Source organism: Mustela nivalis, assembly GCF_964662115.1.
Source record: "Mustela nivalis genome assembly, chromosome: 6".
Lineage (NCBI taxonomy): Eukaryota > Metazoa > Chordata > Mammalia > Carnivora > Mustelidae > Mustela > Mustela nivalis.
In genome coordinates, this window is record NC_139025.1 from 72,772,247 (window position 1) to 72,795,844 (window position 23,598).

Below are 23,598 nucleotides of genomic sequence, written 5' to 3' on the forward strand. Positions count from 1 at the left end.
TGGCTAGGGCCCAGTTCCCCTATAGTTATTGATTTGGCTGCTAATGCATCCTGAAAAACAGCGTGGACCATTTTTGTTAGTTATCCTGAGGCTCAGGACCAGGCTTCCTCATGGCGATCTTGAATTCCTCCAAACTATAAATAACAACAGGCCTTGCCTGCCTCCCTGCCTTCATCAGATGGATGCCCGCGTCTGCTTGGTTTCCTTTCGTTCCCATGCTTGCCTACTTTGGCCTGCCTTCACTTTGCTTTCTTTCAGCTTAGTTCTCCCACCAGTCCTTTGTTCCTCATACAGCCTCTTGCTGGGGGAGAGAGAATGGTGGAAGTGAGGAAACATCTAGGACAACTACTCTAGCCTTAACCTATATAAGGTGACAGCATCTAGTGGGTGACAGCCAGAGTCACTACATGTGACTCAGTGCCTTCTAGTTACTCATTTCTGCATTGGGGGTGAGAGGAGGGGGCAGCAAACAGCCTCCTAAGGTAAAAGAAACCTTCCTGAGGCTCCATTGCCTGGGCGTAGTGGCTCAGGTGTGGGTAGAGAGACTGGCCCAGATCCTCTTCTAGCATAGAATTGCCCTGCTGTCCTCTGTTCTAAAATGACGTTCACCTGACTTCTGACTTCTAGCCTATACTTCTGTCTTCTTTAAGGCAGTGGTATTTCCTCCTTGTTCTTTAAACTTACATGTTCTTGGAATTGGGTTTCTGCCTACTTCCTTCTTAGGCTCCCAACAGCCCCCAGATGTGAGTGACCAGAGGAAGCAGGTGTTTGCCATTTGAATCTTTAGTCCTGGTGCTTAGGAGGAAGGGAACTGAGTTCGCAACTTAAAGGGAGATGGTCATCACAGCCTCTCTCTTTACAGAAGGAGTGTGGTGAGAGTCAGGAAGTAATGGTTGGACAACGGGGAGGGGCTGTGCTGGCTCCGTAGTGGGAGGTGGTACGACGATACTTGTCGACGCTGGCACAGCGCTGTCTTGGGTTAGGCATTGCCCTAGTCACTTGGTGTGTACTGAGTTCTTAATCCTCACAACAACCCTCTCACCATCTTTGCTTTGTGAACAAGGAAACGCTACCCAAAGAGGGTGAGTAACCTGTAATCGTGGGCGATTACACAGCAAGTTTGGGATTCCAATCCAGGCAGTCCAGCTTCGCATTCTTAGATCCTAATCTCAGCCTGCCCCTCTGGGAGCCAAGGCCTGGGAGTTGCTTTTTCTACCTCTATATCCTGAGTTCTCAGTACGTCCTGCACTTTTCCACTTCCATGTTTGCTCATCTTGTTCTCTCTGCCCGTCTTCTGCTGGTCAAAATCCTGTCCTGTAAGACTCTGAAGCTTTGCTAGCTGATTTCCCTTTTCAGGATTGGTTGTCCTGTTACAAGTCTCATTCTGCCTTCATGAACAGTTCTGTGTAAACTCTTACTAAAAGATGATTGTAGCCCGATGAGGCCAGCCACAGACATGTCTTCTTCATTATTGCTTTGCTTTGCATATGTTAGGTGTCTATTAATTCCCTCTCTGTTCAAGTCAGAGCTAAGCTTTCCAACACCCTTCCTTCCTGGCCTGTGTTCCCTAGCATCCTCCATTCCTTCCTCATCCCTCCAGGAGAGAAGGCAGCTTTACTCTTTTTGGTGTTACCATGGTATTCTCTGATGCTTCCTGTCAAAAAAGTGCTGCTTGCCATCCAACAAAGACTGATGTTTCCATGGCAACCAGGTGATGTGATAGTCGTGAGCTGGCTGCAGGAAAGAAATTCTGGTCTCAGAACTGGGTCTGAACCTTCAGGCTTCAAACATCCCTTCTCTTCCCTCCCAACTTCTGCACTTTGTATCCAGGACGTATTTGCTCTCCATGTGCTCTTGGTGGAGAGAGTTCTGTGAGCAGTGAAGCAGACCAACCAATTTAGAATATCTAGGAACATGGAGGCAAGGAAAGAGCTGATCAAAGCTCACTTTTAAAAGTTGGATGAGTTCTGTTAGCTTTCCCACATGATCTCCTCTCAAGAGCCCTTAAGGATTTGGCTGCAGTTACTGGAGGGCCATTAAGCAGTTATTTTTGAGGGCAATGGTAGATGGATGAGGGGCCTGAAGACTGGCAAGGAGCCAGTCAGTGCTGGCTTGCAGGGAGGGGAAGCAGTGACCTTGGAAATCAGAGACTTGTCAAACTCTAGCCAATGTTCCAGAAAGGAAGGCAGCTTTCATTAGCTTTCAAGCATCGTGAAACCTCCTTGTTTAGAAAGGGAGTGCCAAAAATTAGCCTTTTCTGAACTCCTGGGCTTGTCCAAGCCAGAGGGCCTTCACCCTGCAGCCGAACGGTCACACTCTGGAGCAACACCATGGGCTGCAGATGGCTCTGCTGTCCGAGAGCAGTTGAGTAAACTGGGGGTTCGTCCCTCTGTGACTTGGACTCCTCATCTGTGGAAAGGGAGAGCTAATAGCAGCACCTGTCTCTGGGATGGTGTGAGGCTGAGATAAAAGAGGCAGTGGAGAGGGCTCGGAACTTGAGAGCTTGTTACTACTACTGGCCATCATTATTCCCACTTCTTCCTGACCTCAGAATGCTCCCCATGTGCAGGGAGAAAAGTGAGGGTGGAGGCAGTGGTGAAAGCAATTCTTCCTGGACTGAAGTCCCCTGCTCACAAGGTCCTGGGTGACAAGCACCCTGGATTTCAGAAGAATAAGTCTCACTGGCTCAGTCCCTTTTTGTGCCTGAAACTGTACATCAGAGGGGCCACTTGGGGGCCCAGCCAGTTCAGTGTCTGCCTTCGGCTCAGGTCATGATGCCAGAGTCCTGGAATGGAGTCCCACATTGGGCTCCCTGCTCAGCGGGGAGTCTGCTTCTCCTTCTGCCAACCCCCCAACTCATGCTCACTCACTCTAAAAAAAAAAAGAAAAAAAATATATAAAATTAGATAGCAATCAGATGGCTTCAAAAAGTCAAAGTGATTCTCTCCTCAGCCACCCCATCAGGTACCTTCAGCAGGACTCCTGCTGTTTGCTTTGGCCAGGGAAACCTTGAAGTGTTCCCTGCTACCACCCTTTGCTTAGTGCCCCTCCTCGCCTGCCGCAGGAGTCTGCTAGCACCTGCCATCACTGGTCTCCAGGGCTCTGACAACTTCCTTTCAGTGAAAGATTTTAAATCAGCTCAGGTCCTCTAAAGACAAATCATAACTAGAACAAAAAAATGGAAAACTGCAGTATAATGCCATCACTTAGGCTTCAGTTGCCAGTCTTTCCTCCTGTCCCCCAATATTCCTCAAAACAACAAATCTAATAATGGGGGTCCTTTGAAGGCAAGTTGAACCTTTGACAGAGACACAGCAAGAGAGAACACAAGCGGGGAAGAGGGAGAAGCAGGCCCCCCGGTCGAGCAGGGAGCATGATGTGGGGCTCAATCCCAGGACCCTGGCATCGTGACCGGAGCTGAAGGCAGACGCTTAAAGACTGAGCCATCCAGGCACCCCATCTATTATTTATTTATTTCTTAAAGATTTTATTTATCTGTTTGAGAGAGAGCACGAGCAGGGGAAGGGCAGAGGGAGAAGCAAAAAGTAGGCTCCCTACTAAGCAGGGAACCCAATGCGGGACTCCATCCCAGGACCCTGGGATCATGACCTGAGCTGAAGGTAGACACTTAGCCGACTGAAGCACCCAGGTGCCCCTCTTTATTTTTTAAAGTAATCTCCGGGATGCTGATGTGCCTTGAGAAGTTAGTAAGCTGTCGGGGTCCCTGAATAAGGGATCAGGACACAGATCTTGGGGGGAAAAAAATTCCAAGGTTCATTTCTGTAATGTTTGACAAATTACAAAGATGTTTCCATTGCATTAGTTATCATGACCATCCTACAAGGTAGGTATTGTTACCTTTATTTTAGAATTGGGAAAGCTGAGGTCCAGAAAAGAAGGGAGATTGAGAGTGACTTTCTGCATCCAGAAAATAGTGGGACTAAGTACTAATTAAAGTGCTGGCAGGGCTCCCATGGAGTCTGTATGGGCACATAGAGTCTACCAGGCCACCAAGCCATGGAGTATGTCTTTTAGAGTCAAAGGGATAAAGGGGCACTTGGCTGGCTCAGTTGGCAGAGGGTGCAACTCTTGATCTCAGGGTTGTGAGTTTGTGCCCCACACTGGGGGGTGAAGATTACCTTAAAAAAAAAAAAAAAAAAAAAACAATGACAAGGCACCTTGAGCATATCCACCAGAGAGCCACCAAGATGATAAAGGACTAAGAAGCAGGATGCTCTTACCTGGCTTTGGAGTCCCTTGACAACTGGGCTGTACCATCCCCTCAAGTTTTGCTGCCTTCTTACAGGGAGAGTGTCTATCTCACACGCGGGGCTGCCTACCCTGTCCCATGTCTCCTGTGCACTTGTTCACATAGTTTCTCCACAAGGAGTTTCTTCTTCCCCCAATCTAGCCTGCATATATCCTTTAAGACCCAGTTCCTAAAATTTGTCTCCAAATTCTGTTTCTTCATTCAGAATTCTTAGAGGACATGACATAGCCCCCAGATAGATAGTCATACTGTGGTCCAGTTTGTCTCACATTTCCAGCTCAATTGTAAACTCCCGGAGGGCAGCAGCCGTGTCTTAACCTGTATTTGTTTTTCCCATAGCGCCCAGTGTGGTGACCGGCATTTGGCAGTACTTGAGGGGAACAACAAGGATTTGTGAATGGATGTCCGGGAAAAATGGACTTAGAGTGATGTGGCTAGACCTATGTTAGATTAATAAGATGTATGGATGGGTGGGCTTTCTGGGAGTGAGGGTTTAACCCAGAAGACTTGTGAAATCCCCTTCCATGACTGGCAGGCTTTTAGAATAGGAAAGACCCTGCCCCAGTCTCTCTAGAGAGGATTAGATGCAGCAGGGCATAATGGCCCACCTTGGAGCAGAGCCCCCGAGTAGAAGGATGCCCTCTAAGATGCAGGACTGGCCTCACCTCCGGCCCTTCCCTGCAGAGCGTACACACTTCTCGTTGTGGGCCCCTGAGGATGTCTGGGACTGCGGGGCTGGGAGCGGGAAGGGGCAAGGGCTGGCTCCTAAAGTGGCGCAGACACAATTGCATGCTTAAGAGGAGCACAAGGGTGGAGAAGCCGCTGCTCCGGCCCCAGGACCCTTCGCTGATCTCTCACACCAGTGGATCAGCCCCCGTGGGCGACTCTGCCTTACCCAGAGAGAGGGAGAAGAATGGCTCTCAGAGAAGACCCCACCTTCCAAGTCTGGCGGGAGCCTGGCTTCAGCTTCCGTCTGTTCTGAGCTCATCCATGTAGGCGTCTGGAGGGAACGCACAGATGGGTTGGGCTGATGGGGCTGGCTGAGCGAGGGGGAAGGATGCTTATGGTGTGTGTGGCACCCCTCACGGGTGCTATCACCATCTTCAGTATGCATATTTGAAGCTTCAGATACATGAAAGGCACTGGGCCTTTTTCTTCATCTTCCCCTTTGGCCACATTTAACCATTGGTGGTAGTCTTTCCTTGGAAAAGCCCTCTTCCTGGGGCGCCTGGCGGGCTCAGTCAGTAGAGCATGCTACTTTTGATTTCAGAGTGGAGAGAGTGAGGCCCACTGTGGGCATAGAGTTTACTTAAAAAAACAAGAGCCTTCCTCTCTTGGCAGAACCACCGCAAGTTCAAGTCCAGTTCTTCCGCTGCCTTGGTGATGGCTGGGTCTCCACCTTCCTCATCTCCTTATCCCCAGGACCCTGTCTCTGGGCTCTCTTTCTCTGCAACATCAAGACTTTGTTTTAAGTTATTTTGTTTTTGAACAATAATATGTGCCATTGTTAAACATTCAAACAGAAGAAGGCTATACAATGGAAAGTAAACCTCTCACACCCATTCTCCATGCACCCAGTTCCCCATCCTGGCAGCAATCAGGACCATCAGTGGTTTGTAATTTGTTGGGACACAGACCCCTTTGGCAACCTGAGGAAATCTGTGAACTCTGTTCTCAAATGTGCCACTGCACAAACACATCAAACTGTCCCACTTCACAAACATCACAGACTCCTAAAGCCCATGTGTGGTTTGAGGTTAAGGATCCCAGCCTGTATTTTATCCCCTTCCTTAGTGCCTCAGCATAATTTGTGGGTCCTGATACAAAATAAAAATGCAGGGCTTGGGGCACCTGGGTGGCTCAGTTGGTTACGCGTCTGCCTTCAGCTCAGGTCATGATCCCAGGGTCCTGGGATGGAGCCCCATATGGGCTCCCTGCTCTGTGGAGAGCCTGCTTCTCCCTCTCCCTCTGCTGCTCCCTCTGCTTGTGCTCTCTCTGCCAAATAAGTAGATAAAATACTTTAAAAATAATAATGCAGGGTTCCTTGATCAAAGACATTCAAGTCTGCAACAGCAGTGCCTCAGACCCAGCACGCGGTGCTGTGTGACTGCACTTCTTCTAGCTCCTCTATTACCATCTTTACGGGCATTATTCTCACAGCTGTGTCTCTCACCCTAACTTGTTCTGAGTTTCAGGGAGCAGCTGTTCAGGGAGCTGCTGAAACTCTGTATGGATGTTTTTCTACCATCTCAAATTCAAGGGTCTCCAAAATGGAGCCATTTACCCACATCCTCCTTTGCCCCTTAACTCCCAGTTCCTCACTATCCTCCCACTACCTGTGACTCCTGCCTGTACCCAGCTGCTCAGTTGCCAAGTTCCACCAATTCTGACTCACACTGCTGGTGCCTCTGCTTGCCCCCACCTTCTCCCTTGGGATGGCCCTTCATTACTGTCCATATGTATGACTGTTAATTGTCCCCTGGGCTTAACTCTTCAGGATTTGCCCCTGCTACTCTAGTCCATTCACACCTCTCCCAGCCTCCTCCTTCCCAAGGATGGTCCCGATTGTGTCACTTTCATACTCAAAGACCTTTGGTGACTCACTGTCTGCAGGCTTGGGCACAAACTCCTTTTTTTGCCATTTAAGGTACTTAAAAGTAAGGTTCCAAACCTTCTTCTTCATGCTCATCTCCTATCCCTCCTCTTAATATCCCTGAGGTTTCAATCCAACCATCTGTCCCCTCAAGGGGCCAAGTGTGCTTTTCTGCATTTTACATTATGAAGTGTCTCTGTTCATGGTCCCCAGAGTTTAGACCCCATAATCACTTAATTTTGGTCCCCAGAGTTTAGACCCCATAATCACTTAATTTCTCTGGCCCATTCACCTCAGCACCTGCCCATGGCCCTGCCCATTGTTTCCCTTACACTTCTTCTAATGACCTTCTTCCTCTTCCTCTCCTTACTAGAAGGGGAACCTCAGATGCAAACTTGTATAAAATCATTAAGTATCAAGCAGATATGAGTGGGAGCCCCGCTCTGTTGCTTACTGACCCCAGGCAAGTTACTTAAACTTTCTTCCATAATAAAAGGTGCAATAACACCTTATATAGTCATTAGAGAATGAAGAGTGAAAGGGAATAAATTTCAAAGGGTAATGTCGTTATTCATATTATCATCTCATAAACTCTCATGCTGAGCTGGTCCCCCTTGGCTCTTTCCCTGCTGCAGGGATCAGGAGACATCTCATCCTGCTTTCCATTAAGTTCTGGAAACCTGGGTGGGGCAGAATGGTCTGGCCCTCAGGTGCTCAAGTAGCTGTGCTGTAGTCTGGGGTGAGGGGAGCTGCTGCCTCTGCTCTCTTTGTTCAGACTCTTGGCTCAGGCAGCAGTAGGCGTAGGCGTCCCCAGGGGAGGCACTGACAGCTTCAGTTCTCACAGGGCTTTGCAGGTGACAGTTGGGGTGGTGGGGGCCTGTCAGGGGAAGTGCGGGCCATCTTCATCATGCCCCAGCTGATGGGCCTCCTTTGTGGATGTGGGCCCCACCTGAAACCAGCCCGGGGCATAGCTCAGGGTAGCTCTGGGTGCTAAATGTGGCCTCCAGCTCACTCTGCAGAATAAGGGGAGGTAAGGTGATGAGGTGCAGGGTGTGGATTTGGTCCCATTGTGTCAGGAAGTTACTAAACCTTCTAGCAATTCTTTGCTCCTCTCCAGGATTGTTTGCTCATCTGCAAAGGGATGAGTTAGACCCAGATATTTCCAAGGCCTGTGGCTCCTTTCTTAGACTACACCAGGACTAAAGTTCTGGAACCTCCGTGGAGATTTAGGTTCCTTGCTCCTCTGGGCCTAAGCTTTGTCTGTTAACAGTTTCCATCTACAACTACCCCTTCTGCGGGGCTTTTGAGAACAGAGTCAAAAGGAGTAAATGTAGAAAAGTTCTTTATTGAAAAGGGAAGGGTGGCTCCCTCGCTGGGGGCTCCTGGGCCCTGGCCAAAAGGGGCGGTGCCACCTGCTCAGCTCTTTGCTGTGGCATCTGAAGGCAAAAGTCTGTCCCAACCTTACCTTTAATAACCTTAAAAGGGAAGTGCCCTGGTGTGGTGGTGAATCACAGAATCAACTCTGATGAATAGCGCTTCCAGGCCTTTGCCTTTAAGAAGTTCTTAAGGCAAAGGCCTTTAAGAAGTTCTTAAAGGCAAAGTGGACAAGTGCTGCAACTAAGAACCAGCACGTTTTAGGAAAAGTCTCAAAGAAGCGTCTCCGTGTCTTTACCTTTAAGGATCTCTTAAAGGTGAGGCGTGCTCGCGCGGAGTATAAAGGTGGAGAACTGGAAAGGGGTCTACGAAGCACTTTCCCTGTTCTCGCTTTTAGGATCTCTTTCCGGGAGAGGTGGTCAAGCCGTGACTTAATAATTAAGCCAAAACAGCTGGTGGAAGTATAGCCCCTCGGGCCCTCCAGAAGCCACCTTGCCCCTGGCCGCCGCGCGCCCGCCCGCAGGTCTGCGTCCTCGCCTTCTAGGCGCTCTGGGGCGGAGAGGTAGCCGGGCGCGCGCGGTGGTGGCGGGGACTGGAGGCGACGCAGGCGGGTGGCCGTGCGCCCTGGGCGTTTTTGGTTTCCTAGACGGTCTTCGAGAGGAAGCCGGACGGGGGCGGGGCAGGGCGAGGTGGGGGGCAGCAGAGGGCGCGGTGACCATGGCGACCGCGGTGACCATGGCGACCGTGGCTCAGAGCACGGAGAGGTCGTGACACGACCTGGAGCGCTGCTTGAAGAACTTGGCGTTGCGCGGCACCAGGTTGGCCAGGAAGCGCTTGGCCTTCTTGGTGAGGCTCTCGCGGCGCGCGGGCGGTGGGGGGCCGTCTGGGCAGCCCCATTCGGGCCTCGGGGCCCCGGCGCGGCTCCGTCCCTGGCGCAGCCGGATCTGGCGCACCGCGCCCTCGAAGAGCTCCCGCGTGTTGTGGTGCAGCGCGGCCGAGGTCTCGATGTGTTTGCAGCTCAGGGTCCCTGCCAGGTGGCGGCCTTCTGCGGGAATTGAGGGGTTGAGGCGCCCGCGGGCTGCACGGGCCCGGGGCGGGGTGGGAGGTGGGGTCTGGGGGGAGGAGGAGGTGCCGGGTGCCGTAGAGAGGGGTCGTGGCCTGTGAATCTCTAGAAACTGAGAACAAGGCAGGGATCACGCAGAGGACCGTGGTGGTGCGGAGGGCAGGAGAGACAGGGGCCTTGGATTGGAGAAGAGGGGAGGAGTGAAGGGAAGGCGTTCTCCGGCCCTAGGCGTGGGCACTAAGAGTCTGCCCTTGGCCTGCTAAAGGGTAAAGGCAATTGTTTGCACACCTGAAACGGTAAAAGGGCCCTGCGGAGAAGAGGCGACCTGGAAGGGAGAGATCTCCGGTCTGGATGAAGTACAGGATACTCACCCTCCAGTGAGACCTCCCGGGAGCGGGCCAGGTCGCTCTTGTTTCCCACGAGGATGACAGGGAGGTCATGGTGGGGCCTCCCAGCTCGCAGCCTAAGTAGGGTCTCTGGAACTTTGGAGAAACTTCGCCGGTCGGTGACTGAGAAGACGATGAGAAAGGCATCCCCGGTCTGAAGGCAGTGGTCCCGCAGCCACCCCCCTGCGTCCCCCTGCATATGGGCAGAGAGTAGTGGAATGTCAGGGTTGGAGGCAAGGGAGCACCCGTTGAGCACCTGCATCTCAAGGATGAGGAATCTGGGTGTGAGGGAGAAGCCACCTGCTTAGGACCATAGAGCTAGTTAATGGCAGAATCTTCATGACCTGAAGGGTGCTTGTGGAGGAGAGGGTGGTTTATAATGTGAGCCCCAAATGGGAGAATTGGGGACACAGGGTCCTAGACCGGGATAGCCCATCCTACTTTCTTATGCTTAATCTCTTAGTTTAAAACTCAATACTGTTCAGCTGTATGTAATCTGGCCTCTCATTTCTATGTAGTAATCATTTATGTTCAAATATTCACAAATCCTCACTTTCCCCCCTTCTCTGGTATTCCAGAGCCCTGAGCTCTCCTCCTGTCAGATCAGAGTCTTCCAGGCTGGAAAATCTATGGATGGGGTTAGTTTCAGGGTGTTCTGCCTCGCTCACAGCTGCAGGGTTTGTCAGATTCAGATCCTAACTTCCCTCCGGGTCAGAAGATCCCAGAAAGACAGAGGCACTCAGTGCCATGGCACGCACATTGATGTGGGCCTCTGCTCTCTGAGATGATCCGTGTGAAAGGCCAGGTTCTAGAACATACTGGAACCAGGGCCTGCAGTGCCACCAGCCTTCGGCCAGACTCTGCCCCTCCCCAGCTCTCCTAGGTTCTTACCTGTTCCCAGATGTCATAAACAACTAGAGTCACTTCCTCCTTATCCACCGTGATGCGTCTTTCATAAGTGTCCTCTGTTGGGAAATAAAGACAGAATAGAGCCCATTAGGAGGCTCCCCAACACTTGTGAGACCTGGTAACCAGGGACCCCCTCCAGGGAGGTTGCCACAGAAGAGCACTGGAACAGCTTCTCTTAGGTTCTGGCCTCCAGGGGCTGCCCATGCCTTGAGCTCTTCCATCCCTGACTAGGGCTCCACAGGTGCCCTTGACCCTTACAGGGCTCCCCCAAATACCTGGGTTCTCCGGCTCATGAGTACTGTCTCCCTGGAGACCACCGAAAGTGCCTGCTAGGGTGCTCTTGCCCACGCCGCTCTCCCCTACCAGCATGACCTTGAAGATGCCATCCTTTTGGGTTGGGCCTGCCTCCCCTGAGCCCAAGGAGTCAGAGGAACCAGAGGATGAGGCTTGAGGTGGCCAGTCAAGTTCATCTATGGCCTGGGCGCGCCGCAGCTGGTGCTTGTAGGGGACAGGCATACTGCCTCTTCGTCTGGGGGCCCCTGGGGCAGGGGGTGGCCCACCCCGGTCCAACCCTGCCAGCAGCTTCTCTGGCTTCTTCAGCAGTGAGGCATCTGTTTCTGGGGGGGCAAAGAGAAGGAAGCTATGAGTGGGGGTATGCCTAACCATCTGTAGAGGGCTCAACCCTGCCTGCTGTGGCCTCAGAGCCCCAATGGATGACAACCCAGAAGGAGCTGAGAATGCTTGACCTGGCCTCTGACACTGAACTCCCCCAGAAGCCTGAACTGGTAGGGCTCAAAGGAGCTGAACTAGAGGCTTACCCAATGTGGGTCCAGCCACAACGTGTTCAAAATGTGCCCCATGCAGGGGAGGCAACTGTGTGTAGGCTTGCACGCCCACAGACCTCACGCTGACACACAGGCACACCCCCAGAGTAGGCCTCTGGCCCCGGGAGGCTGCCCCTCCTTCTACTGAGAGGCCCTGCCTTCTACTGGAGACACCCTGACTTCTACTGCCTCCCAATCCAGGTAATCCCTCCAACTGGGGAGGGGTGAAGGGGATGAGAAGCTGATGCTGCTGCCCAGGATCTGGGGGCGGGGGCGGGGGGCAAAAACTTTGTGGGGAGCCTGTTCCCAGGGAAGGGACTTTGCTAGTTATGATGTGTGTAGTGCCCCCGCCCCTGTGCGTGAGAAGAGCAGCCTCTTCTCATGGCCCCACAGGTGAGAATCTCCCCAGTGCATGGTTGTGTGTGAGAATCTTTCTGCATCTCTGGCAGTCCCTATGCGTCCCAGAGATCTTCTGTTCGTGGTGAGGTAGAGGGAGGGAGGGAGTGGGGGGGAGTGAGAGTGAGAGTGCGGGAGCTTGAGACCTGAGCGAGAGGGAGAGTGACAATGCATGGGTCAGGGTAACTGGAGAAAGAACGATAGACACAACAAAGGGGGATGGCGAGAGGCTGGAAATAGCCCAGGATCAATAGTTGGCTGGCAGCCAGGGCCTCCAAGAGCCAGTGAAACCCTTCCAACAGGTCCCCAGGGCAGCCCCCAGCCAGTGATTCCCAGGCTGGTGGGCTACCCCTTCCCTTTCCCCCCATCCCTCCTGCCCATCCCAGCCTCCGAGGAGTGAGGCTGACCTAGGGTCTGAGCACCAGTTTCCCCAGCGAAGCCCTGGGAGTGATGGGGGTGGGGGCGATTAGGCAGCACCCCGGGGGCCCCAGCCCAGCCTCAGTCCTGGTGTGAGCGGGAGGCTTGCCCACTTCTAAGTTGCTCTTCCCCTTTGCTGTTTGGCTTCAGGCTCCGTCAACCCCCAGTTCTGACCTCCCCACCAGAGCTTCAGCTCCCACCCCCATGGTTTTAGCTGGAACCTACCCAGCTCAGTCCTCACCTGGTGTGGGCGTCCCTAGAGGGGAGGCCTGGTGGCTGCCGGAGGGGCATAGTGCTGTGGTTTCTGTGTCCGTGTCCATGTCGGTGTCGAGGTCCGTGTGCATCCGTGTGCGTGTGCAGCCCCGCGGCTTGCAGTACCCACTCCCTCACTCAGCAGCACTGTCAGCTTTTCCCTTAAATACTACCCCCTTGCCCTCCTCCCCCCGACACCTGGGGAAATTGTCCCGCCCCCTGATGAGGTCACACATGCTAATGAGCAGTGATGTCAGCGGGATTCCCTCCTTTCTGCCCCCACCCCTTCCTTTGTGTCGCTTCCCTCTCAGAGCACACACACTGCGGAGTCTGGTTAAGACCGGACCATAATGAAGTCAGAGGGGCAAAAGAGACGGGTTCAGAAAAGCCGGGTGAGGGTCTGGTGGGTAAGGGAGCTGAGGATGGCAGGAGGCAAGGACCCAGGAACTGGGAGGTCTTTCTCCAGGTGCTAGGACTGTGAGTCATTTGTCTGTGGACTCCCCGCCCCCAAGCCCTGTGTCCAGCTCAGAGTGGGTACTCAGTGGCTAAATGGACGGCCTAGAGGCAGAAACCAAGAGATTTGGGGTCACACTGGCACCAAGTTTCCCCATCATCCTCTCCTTCCCCATACCCCCCCTTCTGGGCTAAGACCCAACACAGTAGCCATTTCCCAACTTGGCCCCTAGGCAGATGGGTGCTCCCAAGAGGAAGTGATGGCTGCCTGCTTCGGGCAGCTTCATTGGTCACTAGGTTCAAGCGGGTGCAAACCATAGGGGAACTGCCTCTCCTTCCCTCCCACACTGCCAGGCCCACCAACCTAGTGTTAATATGGGCAGGACAGAAGAGGGAGGTTGAGCTAAGCCCTCTAGAAGTTCCAGATCCCCAGTGCCAGCCCCACTCTATGCTCTCTGGGGCACCACCAGCCCTCTGGGCCTGCACACCATTCTCTGCCCCTTTGTTAGAAGCCAGGATTGGCTCTGCTGCTCCTTTTCTGCCTGGGTCCGTTTCACTTCAGGCTCCAGCTCTTCTCTTTCCTTCCTGACAGGGCAGGCACCCACACAGACCTGACAGCTCCCTGGCTCCTCACCCTGTGTTTGTTGCCAGGTGCTGTGCTAAGCTCCCTCCTGAGTTCTCTCTCTTCATCCCCATGACCTGCAGGCTCAGAGTGGTAGGTGTCTGTCCCCAGTGGTAGGTTCCTGTCCCCAGATGGACTGTAGAGCTGGGAAATGGGGATACCAGGATTCCCACTCTGATTTTTCCAGTACCAAAGACTGTTTTTCATCTCTTAAGTTGCCTTGTCTTAAATATTCCAGTTGTCTCCCGTTATTGGGAATGGTCTGTATGGTAATCTTTGGAGGACTCCTCCAGTGGAAGAGACATAGAGTGATCTTGGACTGATGTGCAGGGATCACTTATCTGGATGTGAACTACAGGGCGACGTTCAGGGTCTAGGGGGAGCCAAAAGGACTCCTGAGAGAACTACCATACTTTCGCACCTTTCTCAGTGGACAGACTCTCCAGTCCTCAGTCACAGCCCACTTGTCTTTCCTTACTCGCAGTTTCAGAATGTCCCTGCGTATCCCTGTACTCAACATATAGAGTAGCAAGGGGCCCCTGGTAGCTTGGTGGCAAGGGAAGCAACACTCCAAAAAACTTTGAAAGCAGGCAGAAACATTTAAAAAGTGGTTGGAGGGCATTTGGCAAAAAGGAAAACCGCTTCCTTGACACCGTGACAGCCTCTGGAAGCAGCGTTATGGAGAGGCCACTGGTTTCTCTGAGGGATCCAGTGCTCTACGAATGTATACCCTATTGCAAAAGTGCTGAAGAGCAGTATGCTTAGCATGATTTCCTTCCAAAATGAGTTTTAAAAGTTTCACATTGTAGGGGCACCTGGGTGGCTCAGTGTTTTAAAGCCTCTGACTTCGGCTCAGGTCATGATCCCAGGGTCCTGGGATCGAGGCCCACATTGAGCTCTCTGCTCGGTGGGGAGCCTGCTTCCTCCTCTCTCTCTCTCTGCCTGCCTCTCTATTTGTAATCTCTATCTACCAAATGAATAAATAAAATCTTAAAAAAAAAAAGTTTCACATTGTAAAAGGGTGAGCTTTGTGTATCTGGAAAATTCACTTAGGTGGTTGGATTCATTTCTAGGATATGAGATGAGAATGGGTCAGGGTATCACAGACCCCAGCAGGACTCAGCCAGCTTTGGGTCCTAGGAGCTGGCTTTCACCTTGAACCACCATCTCTCTTGTCCCACTAGTAAGAGGTTGCGCACTGGCCCTGTCCCGGCTTCCTCAGGAGTGGGAGGGTCTGTGGAATAGTGGGGCAAAGGTAGAGATTTGGAACTGAACCAATCCAGGTTTCACTCTGCATCTCTGTAGAGGCTCGTTCATCTCCTATCTCCTCTGAGAATGCTCCTGAACCTGTGAACTGGGTTGACGATGCTCATGGCATAGCCTTGTTATGAGGGTTCACAACACACGAGAAAGGATCTGGCACTCGGCAGGTTACCCAGCTCTCTGGTGCTCCCACAACCTTAGGCAGTATAGCTGCAGGTCCCTCTCCCCTCGAAGCCAGGCCTGGAGCTTGGTTCGGGTAGATTCTCAAAGACTGAATTCTGGTCTGTGCTGTTATCTCAGAGTCCCAGGCTGATCTCCATCTCGTGGTGAGCACGCCTCCTTGCAGAGGCGCCTCCTACGCAGAGCCTTGGCAAGAGTCCCACACCTTGACACTGAGCACTTTGGATGGCGGTGTTTCAGTCCTGATAGGATGTGAGGTGGTCCCGTTGCTTTTCCTTAGGCCATGGTGACTGCTCCCCAAGGCCCCACCTCTCCTGAGTGGACCCTCTTAGTTTCCCCATGCTGCCTGCACAAGGCTGATCCCCTCTCCACCGACCTGGCATTCCACTCTCATCTTCTAGGGCATACACCCAGCACCTAGAGAAACTTCTTTGAGGCCCAGGAATCCAGACACACAGCCCTTCCCAGTCAACTCTACCCTCAGGTCTTCCCCCTCTGGCTTTCTAAAGCATTTCATCCTGAGTAGCATTCTTTTACCTTAAGTCTTTCTCCACATTCAAGTTACAAACACTACCCAGGAGGTAAAAGGTCTGGAGCAGGACAAGGGATGAAGCTATGGCCTGAAGGTTTTTTCGAAAGGCTATGAAGAGAGGAGCAAGGGAGAGGCACAGACCGTTGATGGGGAGGTGTGGGAGGGGAATCAGCACTCCCTGCTTCTCTGGGCCTGACACTGGGGGAACCCAGGGACTGTGAGCACTCAGGAAGTCCCAAAGGGGCAAGAGTCAGCAAGGATGGGGATCTCTGAAGGCCCTTCCCCAGTCTCTGGAGAGTGGAGTGAAAGGATTCTGGCTCTTTCCTAAATCAAGATCCCATGATCCTGTGACTGTACCACATTCACCCTCTGCCACTCCTCCAGGCTCTTGCTCCCCGGGAGGAGGAAATATGCAGTTGGGGCTGGGTTGTGAGGATGCTGACAGGCTGTGATCAGCAGGGCCCCTCCACCAGGGGTAGGGAGAAGCCAGGCCTATCAGGAAGGGTAAGGGTGAGCCTGAGGGAATTCTGCTTCTGTGGGGGAATGCCTCCTTTCCACTCGTGGGGCACTGTGCCCACTTTTGGATTTGGTCAAAGTGATGCCAGCATCTTCATACCCCAAATGATTATGATTTTTCCCTCGATTTGTCTCGCCTAGGACAGACTGTAACTGCTTGGTGGGTGGGGTGATGGGTGGAGGCCAGGAGTCGTGGCTCCTGTCTTCCACTAGGGACATTCTGCTTCTGTGATCTGTGCTCTAGGAGAACTCCATAAACGGGAACCTTCCCAGCTACATGGCTTAGCTGGCTCACCAGACTTCTGGCCTGGCGGTGAGTAAAGAGGCTTGGTGCTTACCCCTGGTGTCACTCACTGTAAGAGCTGAGCCCCAGGGGTGGGTGGGGGCGGTGGAGAGAGTTGGTCCCTAGGGTTCTGGGAGCTTTCTTACCCTCAAAGTGGTCTAAAAACCAAGGGTATGTGGTTTGAAAGTGAGTAGGGTCTATGGCCATACCACCCTGAACGTGCCCGATCTCGTCTGAAAGTGAGTAGGAAGAGGGCAGGAATGGGAGGGCAGACCAGAGGCCTTCATAGGGAGGAGCATGGGGAGGCAAACATAAGCTGAGATGGGTAGGGCTGGGGCTGTGGTCATAGCTCGTTTACAAAAATCTGAGATTTCTTGTTCTTTTATTTTCAACCTTGACTTGCTGGGCAATGACCTAGCTATGGGACAAAAGCATTTTTTTGTGCTCTTTTTCTGAGCCAGGCCTGGTAGAAAGGATTATAGTTGGCAAAGCCTCAGGTTCTGCCCAAATCATTCCCCTGAGGGCTGGAGGTCTCCAGCCAGTTGACATTCTGGTGCTTAAAGGCCACTTTGGGTAAGGGTTTGGTAAGGATGGAGTGTCCAGGCCTATGACCCTTTAAGAAATTTACTTTTCAAAAACAGCCACATGGGTGGTGGTGGTGTGGGGAGACGGTGGTGGCAGAGACTGCGGTCTTGGGCATGTGCAGAGGGAGCTCTGTGGGAGCCCTTTCCCTGCCTGAGGGATACCTAATTTTACAGCAGCTACACAGAGTCAACAGGAGGCTCACCAAGGCCCCTCAGACGGAGGGTCAGGGAAGGAAGTAGGGGAAGGGAAGCCGAGCTGCCCTCTAAACGGTTGTCGTCATGGTGACCAGGGCCCCCATGGGCGCTGGGTCACCTCAGGCAAGCAGTGGCTCGTCCTCTGCTTCAACCACCCAGACCCCTGGCTCAGCCAGTGGCAACAGAAGCACATCATCCTCGTCCTCTGGAGAAAGGACTGTGGTGTGGGGTTCAGGTGGGGTTCGAGGTGGTCCTGGGGGCCGAAAGTTGGGCAGGAGGCGGCCTCGCAGGGCCTGCACCACTCCAGACAACAGTGATGGCTCTAGGGGTATGGAAGGCAGTGGCCCTGGGGCCTCGGAGACATTAGTGGGGGCTGGAGATGCACTGGTAGGTGGAAGGGGAGCCTTGACAGGCAGTGGAGGTGCCTGTTCCCCATCCTGCCCACCCACCGCCCCACCCTCACGGGCAGGACCTGTGTTGCCATCCGGAGACTCAAGGGGAGCAGAAGAAGGTGTGACCTGCGATCTGGTCTCAGGGCTCCGGGCCGGGGGGTTGGCTCGAGGAAGCAGGCCCCAGCGGCGGAGCCGGCGCACCAGCCTGCGCACAGAGCGGCCCCGCTGGCGTCGGCGGGCACCTGACGCACCCCCTGGAGTCATGTCCTGCCGCAAGATCTGCAGCAGGGAGCGCAGATTGCCGAGCACTGAGTTCTGCAAGGAGAGGAGGCAGATGCCAGGGTCAGTTGCGGGGAGGGCCACAAGCCTAAAGAAGGATGGTTCGGTGGTGGGGCCCAGGAGGCTTGGAAGCAGGAGGGATGAGGGCTGGGAGGTCACTTACATCATTAGGGTTCTCTGTAGGGAAGTCCTCTACAGGTGGGATGGCGCCCTGGGCAATGAGCTGCCCGTAGGAGGGTGGCGCCTGCTGCTGCACGATCTCAGCCTCCATCCGGGACAAGGGGGCAAAGATGCTGGAAGGAATGAGGGCTGCTCAGTCACAGGTGGTGCCAGCCAGAGCAGCCTGTCTGAGCCCGGCCGCGTCTCTTTCCTCTGCACCCAGGCCAGGATAGCTGAGCTAGGTAGGCTCTGGCTTTCCCAGAAGTCCCCTAAGGTTCCCCTCCTTCCTTGAGATTGCTTTCAGCATCAAGACCTGTCCTCAGAGGAGCACCCTGTCCCCCAGCTGGACAACTCCAGGAGCCAACCCATAAGCAGGTCCCCAGAACATGTCCACGGTGCAAGCACTGTCACAGTCTCGCCCTGGGTTCCCCACTCCCTGATGACTAGGTGCACCCTTACTGACCTGTACTCTTGCGTGCGAATGGCATAGAGCTTGCAGGTGCAGCCTAGGGCAATGACCAGCAGTAGGCCGCATACCAGGCTGCCAATGACAGCGGCTGTGATGACCTTGCGCGGTAGGGCGTAGGAGCAGTCCCACTCGTCGCTGCCGTCGGCACAGTCTGGCTGCCCATCGCACACCCAGGTCTCATACACGCACTTCTCATCCCGGCAACGGAAGTTGCCAGGCTGGCAGTGCCGGCAGCGTCTCTCGTCTGCTCCGTCGGCGCAGAAGGTCTGGTAGTTGCAGCGGTCAGCAGGCAGGTAGCAGGCGGTGGCCCCGGGGGTGCCCGGCGCCCCGCAGGGGAAGTGTCCGGGTGGGCAGCTGGGGCAGTTTTCCTCGTCTGTGCCATCGGCACAGTCCCAGGAGCCGTCACAGCGCTGCGCCTCACTGTAGCAGCGCTCCCCCAGGCCCTCGCTGGCCCCCAGGCTGGCGCCCAAGCCGCAGGGTCGATCCCAGGGCAGGCAGTAGCCCCGCACATGGTAGGTGGCGTTGAAGCCGCGGCCATTGCTCCAGGCAACTGTATGGTAGGCCACAATGGCCTGGCCGGACAGCGTCTCCACAGTGACAGCCTTGCCGTTGCTGAAGTGGGTGAGGCTGCGCAGCAGCCTAGAGGTCTTGGGAGGCCCAGGGCCATCATACACATGTACCGCATCTCCATAGCCTAGGTCCAGAGCCGTGAAGCGCACTGCCAGCCGCCGACCGTCATGGGGGTCCAGCAGCCAGAGGCAGGACTGGGGGTGGGAGACGGAGGCCAGGTGTGTGTAGCCCGGGGAAGAGAAGACCCCATAAAAGTCTTCCAAGGTGTGATTGCAGGGTGGGGTGGGGACAGGGGCCGGGGTCAGGTCAGGGAAGGGGTCTGAGCTGCAGCCTGCCTCATCAGAGCCATCACCACAGGCATCGATGCTGTCGCAGCGGTGGGCCAAGGGCACGCAGCGGTGGTTCAGGCACTGGAACTCTTCGGGCAGACACATCAGCCAATCTGCAGGAGGCACAGAGAAGATGTGAAACAGGGGAGCCGGTGGCATCCTCCCCTCCTCCCTAGGGCTTCTACTACCTGTTGTTCTAGTTCTAGAGACCTCCCTATCTGGCGTACCTTGGCTGTAGGAGAGCAGGAAGCCCTGGCCCAGGGGTGCTCTGGCCCCGGCATAGCTGTAGGTGATGGTGACGTTGCCCCCAGGAAGCTGCAGGGGGCTGGCTGGTGCCTCACACAGAGAGATCTGTGGCTGGAGAGGGGAGCGCAGAACTAAGCGTTCAGAGCCACAGGCCAGGTGCAGTTTTTGGAACCTACAGGAGTGGAGGAGAGTGGGACAGGAGTTTTTTTTTTGTTTCATTTTTAAGATTTTAAATAACCTCCACAACCAATGTGGGGCTCAAACTCACAACCCAGAGATCAAGAGTCCCATGCTCCACCCACCGAGCCAGCCAGGCGCCCCATGGATGGGAGATATTCTTGACCACTGCTAGCTTCTTCCACTCCTGGGGCTGTCAGGTCCCTTCTACCCTAAGAAGCACAAGCCCCTGTTTATCCACAATCCAAATCAAATAGCCAAATGAACTCAGCCAAATTTCTGCAGTTAATGGCAGTAGTCCTAACAGAGGCCAGTGGCAGCATGGCATTCTGCTTCCTCGATCTCTTCCCAGACAGCCCCCTTTGCCCTTTCTGGGTAAATTCAAGAGAGTGATTCTATGAAGCAAATAGCTAGGTACTTAACATGGGTCCCAATCCTATGGCCAAAGTCAGAGGAGACTGGGGAGACCTGTACCGCTTAAAAGATATGGGGGGCTGAGGAAGGTTCTATGCTAATTAAGAATAGCTTTTGAAACCTAGGCGAGGATATGCAATGGATTGAAGGACTCCTCAGAGCACCCATACTGGAGCCCAAGGACTGTTTCTAGAGCGCCTGCTGTCCTTCAGAGAGGGCCAGAATCCAAGCTAGATGCTGGCCCCAGCTCGGCTTCAATGCACTGTGTCTGGGCCAGAACTGGCCAGGCTTTTAGGGCAGACTCGGCCAAATCAAATTCTACTCTTCCACCCGGTGACAGGGAGGGAAACTCCATGGAGAAGTAATTCCTGAAGGCTTTCCCATGGTGAAGGAGGGAGGGTGATAGGGTCTTGCTCTGCTTCTCACCTCACTGTTACGGTCTGCTCCCGGCTCCCCAGGATAAGCCAGGTGCAGTTGGCAGGTGCACTGCGGCTGTCCCGGCCTAGGGGCCTCTGTAAGGTGCCCTGCACTTCCAAGAGCACTGCCGGAGGGTCCTCACAGGCTGGAGAGGGAGAAAGGTATAAGGACACTGGTTGAGAGCCGGTTACTGTTATACACCCCCCCCCCCGTCCCCCTTGAGGGCTCTAAGGGCCTGAGCTCTTTAAGGAGCAGAGAAACTCCCCCTCTCTGTCCACACACCTACACCCACACTCTAGAATCATAAGGGCCCTCTAGAATCATAGTCTTTAGAGGGCCCCATTCTTTCCCATAGTCATTAATATCAACACTACAAATGAGCTGAGGTCTGCTTTGTGCCAGCCACTGGGCCAGGAGGAAAAGGAAATACTGTCTCTACAATCAGAGAGACTATATTCTGGCTAGGGAGATCAAGAATGGATATTTGGAAAAAAAAATAGTATGTAACTAACAGGTGAGAGCTCACACTGGGTCTGTCTCCCCGTTTTTAAAATAAGGATGGATGATCTCCACTCTAAAACTATGGTAGATGCCAGAGGAATTCAGAGAAGAGAGAATCCTCATGGGTCTTCTCTTATTCCCAAGCCCTTGGGGTCCCAGCCGCATCCTCCACTCACCAGGATTTGGGAAAATGATCCGGTCTGGATGTGCCAGAGCGCCTCCTAGAGGAAGAGCGAGAAAGGGCCGGGGAGTGAATCGGCCCTAGTTTTCTTCACCTGAGCAACTCAAGGAGGAAAGAAAGGGAGCCATCTGGGACTTCCGGGTAGTTTAAAGGAAGGGGCAGCGGAGCAGGGGGAGGCTGCGCTGTGTGACCTCGAGGGAAGGTACGGCAGCCCGGCCTGGGGGGTGGGAATGGCGATGGCGGGAAGCCCGAGGGAGGATGAGGGCTGAGGGGAGCGGCTGGCAGCTTCCCGGGCGCTGGGGCAGGCAGCGTCGGAGGCGGCGGCAGGGGCTGGGAGACCCACCGACAGGCAGGGGAAGTGAGGGGCGGCAGAGGAGGAAGGCAGTGAGCTCCCGGGCTCTGTGACAGCCCTAGGGGCGGGGTGCCGGGTGAGTAGTCTCGTTTCGGTTTCTTACCCAGGAGGAGGAAGAGGAGGGTGGTGGGCAGCATCCTGAGCCGTCCGGAGATGCAGGAAGAGTCCCGGAGCTTCCGTCGTCTATCCCGTGGGGAGGTGGCGCCGCTCCAGCGGTCCAGACCCCCCGCTGCCGCTTCCCCGAAGGGGCTCCATGGCCCGGACTCCCCCACCCGTGCTCTGGATGCCAGGGCTGGGGGCGGGGAGGGGGCGGCCGTCCGGGAGGAGGGGCGGTGCCTCACTCCAACTTCGGAGTTGTTTTCCCCGGCCGCCGCCGCGCTTTCCCCCAAGGCCAGCTCCCGAAGTCCCGGGATCGGTGCGAGGCCCGGCGCTTGAGCGCGCCCTCGCCGGGAGCCCGCCCGCAGGCCGCGAGCGCCCCTGTCCAGGCCCGGCCGCCACCTGCCGGGGCTCGAAGCCACTTCCTCTTCGGGCCAAACTTTAACGACGGTCAGCCCCCAGGGCCGGCCCGGGCGCGGCACAACTTCTCCTGCGCGTCCAGCTGGCGGGACGCGGCAGGGGATTGCGGGAGGGGGACGGGAGGCTCGGCCCAGTTCCCCGGCCCTAGCCCGGGCGGTACCCCCTGCCAGCCCAGGGGTTGGAGGAACCGGGGCGGAGGGAGGGGGCGGGTGACGAGCCTGGCCCCACCCCTGCCAATCAACGCGCGCGCCCCGCCCACCCGCTCGCCTTAACCCTTTTCCGGCCCTGCCAGAACTCGTCAGACCCGCCCTCGGCGAGGCGCTCGGGCTGCTCTTTGAGCTCTGCTCTGTTCCCGTCCTTTCGGGGTGGCACGTTTGTTACAGGACATGTTGGTCAGAGATCCACTGCGTATTCCGTAACTGTTATGTCTTTCCTTTGGACCCTTAAGCTCTCAGTATTTGTTCCAGTGTCTGAGATACGGCAGCACTTTTTGTCATGAGCCTCTATTCTAGCAATTACCACACGGTGTTCGAACTATTTGTTTACTCCTCTTTCCCGCCCCCGCCCCGCCCCTTCTCTGGAAGCAGAAACTTCCTGTAGGTCGGGGCCTAGGCTGTTTACCTTTGCACCCACGGGGTTTCCTGCTGAGACACCGTAAGAATTGCCAATAAATGGTAAATAAACGAGTAAAGTTCTTTCGCCGCGTGCCGACTCTGTGACCTTGAGAAAAACACTCAACCTCTCTGGGCTTCTTGACTGTAAAATGGAGTTAATAGTGCGACTCTCTTTTGAGGTTGTCATCAGCGCTTAAGGAGGTGATGCAAGTTGAGCATCTAGGAAGTGCTCTGTACCTTGGAACAATTATTATGATTAGTCCCAGAAGATCTTTCTTATTTATGTGAGCTGTTATTACTTCTTATTCCTGTGGTATTGATAGGTAATAATAGTAAACAGTAACAATAGCAAATAACTTTTTGAGCTTTTTTCACATTTCAGTCACACATCTAAGCACTTTTCAAGAATTTGCTCTTTTTCGGGGCTCCTGGGTGGTTCAGTGGGTTAAAGCCTCTGCCTTCTGCTCGGGTCACGATCTCAGAGTCCTCAGCAGGGAGCCTGCTCCCCTCACCCTCCCTGCCTGCCTCTCTGCCTACTTATGATCTCTATCAAATAAATAAAATCTTAAAAAAAAAAAAAAGGAATCTGCTCTTTTAATTCTCCTCACAGTCTTTGTAAAGTAGAAACTATCTTACTCTCATTTTACAGATAAGGAAACTCGGGCACAGAGAAATTAAGGATTTTGTGCAAGGTCATGAATCTAGTAAATGCTGAAACAAGGGTTTGAACCTAGGCGATCTGGCTTGGGACAGGGTGTACATTTGGATCCTTAATACTCTCTCTACAAATAGTACAAAACACTTTTATCCATGACATTTGTTGTTGGCATCAGTTTTTATATTTTGAAAACTTGTACCACGAAAGGGCCT

At 54.1% G+C, this 23,598-nt stretch overlaps 3 protein-coding genes across 4 annotated transcripts in view; 1 reads left to right on the top strand and 2 right to left on the bottom strand.

The window, feature by feature from the left end:
* Nucleotides 1-8,188: 8,188 nt before the first annotated feature.
* On the bottom strand, nucleotides 8,189-16,552 carry REM2 (RRAD and GEM like GTPase 2). Of its 2 annotated transcripts, none has more exons than XM_082734659.1 (5): nucleotides 12,474-16,552; nucleotides 10,871-11,212; nucleotides 10,578-10,651; nucleotides 9,672-9,879; nucleotides 8,189-9,279 (listed from the first exon to the last, which is right to left on the bottom strand). In XM_082734659.1, the coding sequence occupies exons 1-5, from the start codon at nucleotides 12,574-12,576 to the stop codon at nucleotides 8,987-8,989; spliced, it is 1,020 nt and encodes a 339-aa protein (XP_082590785.1). In that variant the 5' UTR covers nucleotides 12,577-16,552; the 3' UTR covers nucleotides 8,189-8,986. The 2 variants fall into 2 exon arrangements, with proteins under 2 accessions (XP_082590785.1, XP_082590784.1); XM_082734658.1 differs by having other exon boundaries at nucleotides 8,189-9,282.
* A 146-nt stretch (nucleotides 16,553-16,698) lies between these two features.
* On the bottom strand, nucleotides 16,699-22,372 carry LRP10 (LDL receptor related protein 10). The gene is given in 8 exon segments (XM_082734609.1): nucleotides 16,699-17,819; nucleotides 17,947-18,076; nucleotides 18,406-19,423; nucleotides 19,538-19,728; nucleotides 20,574-20,709; nucleotides 21,242-21,286; nucleotides 21,702-21,825; nucleotides 21,827-22,372. Coding segments are annotated over 8 exon segments (2,259 nt in total). The 5' UTR covers nucleotides 21,854-22,372; the 3' UTR covers nucleotides 16,699-17,231.
* The window catches only part of SLC7A7 (solute carrier family 7 member 7), a 74,395-nt gene continuing 72,178 nt past the window's right edge, over nucleotides 21,382-23,598 (top strand). The window contains exon 1 of the mRNA XM_082734631.1: nucleotides 21,382-21,448. The gene's annotated coding sequence lies outside the window, so the exon portion shown is untranslated. The remainder of the gene's footprint in view (nucleotides 21,449-23,598) is intronic.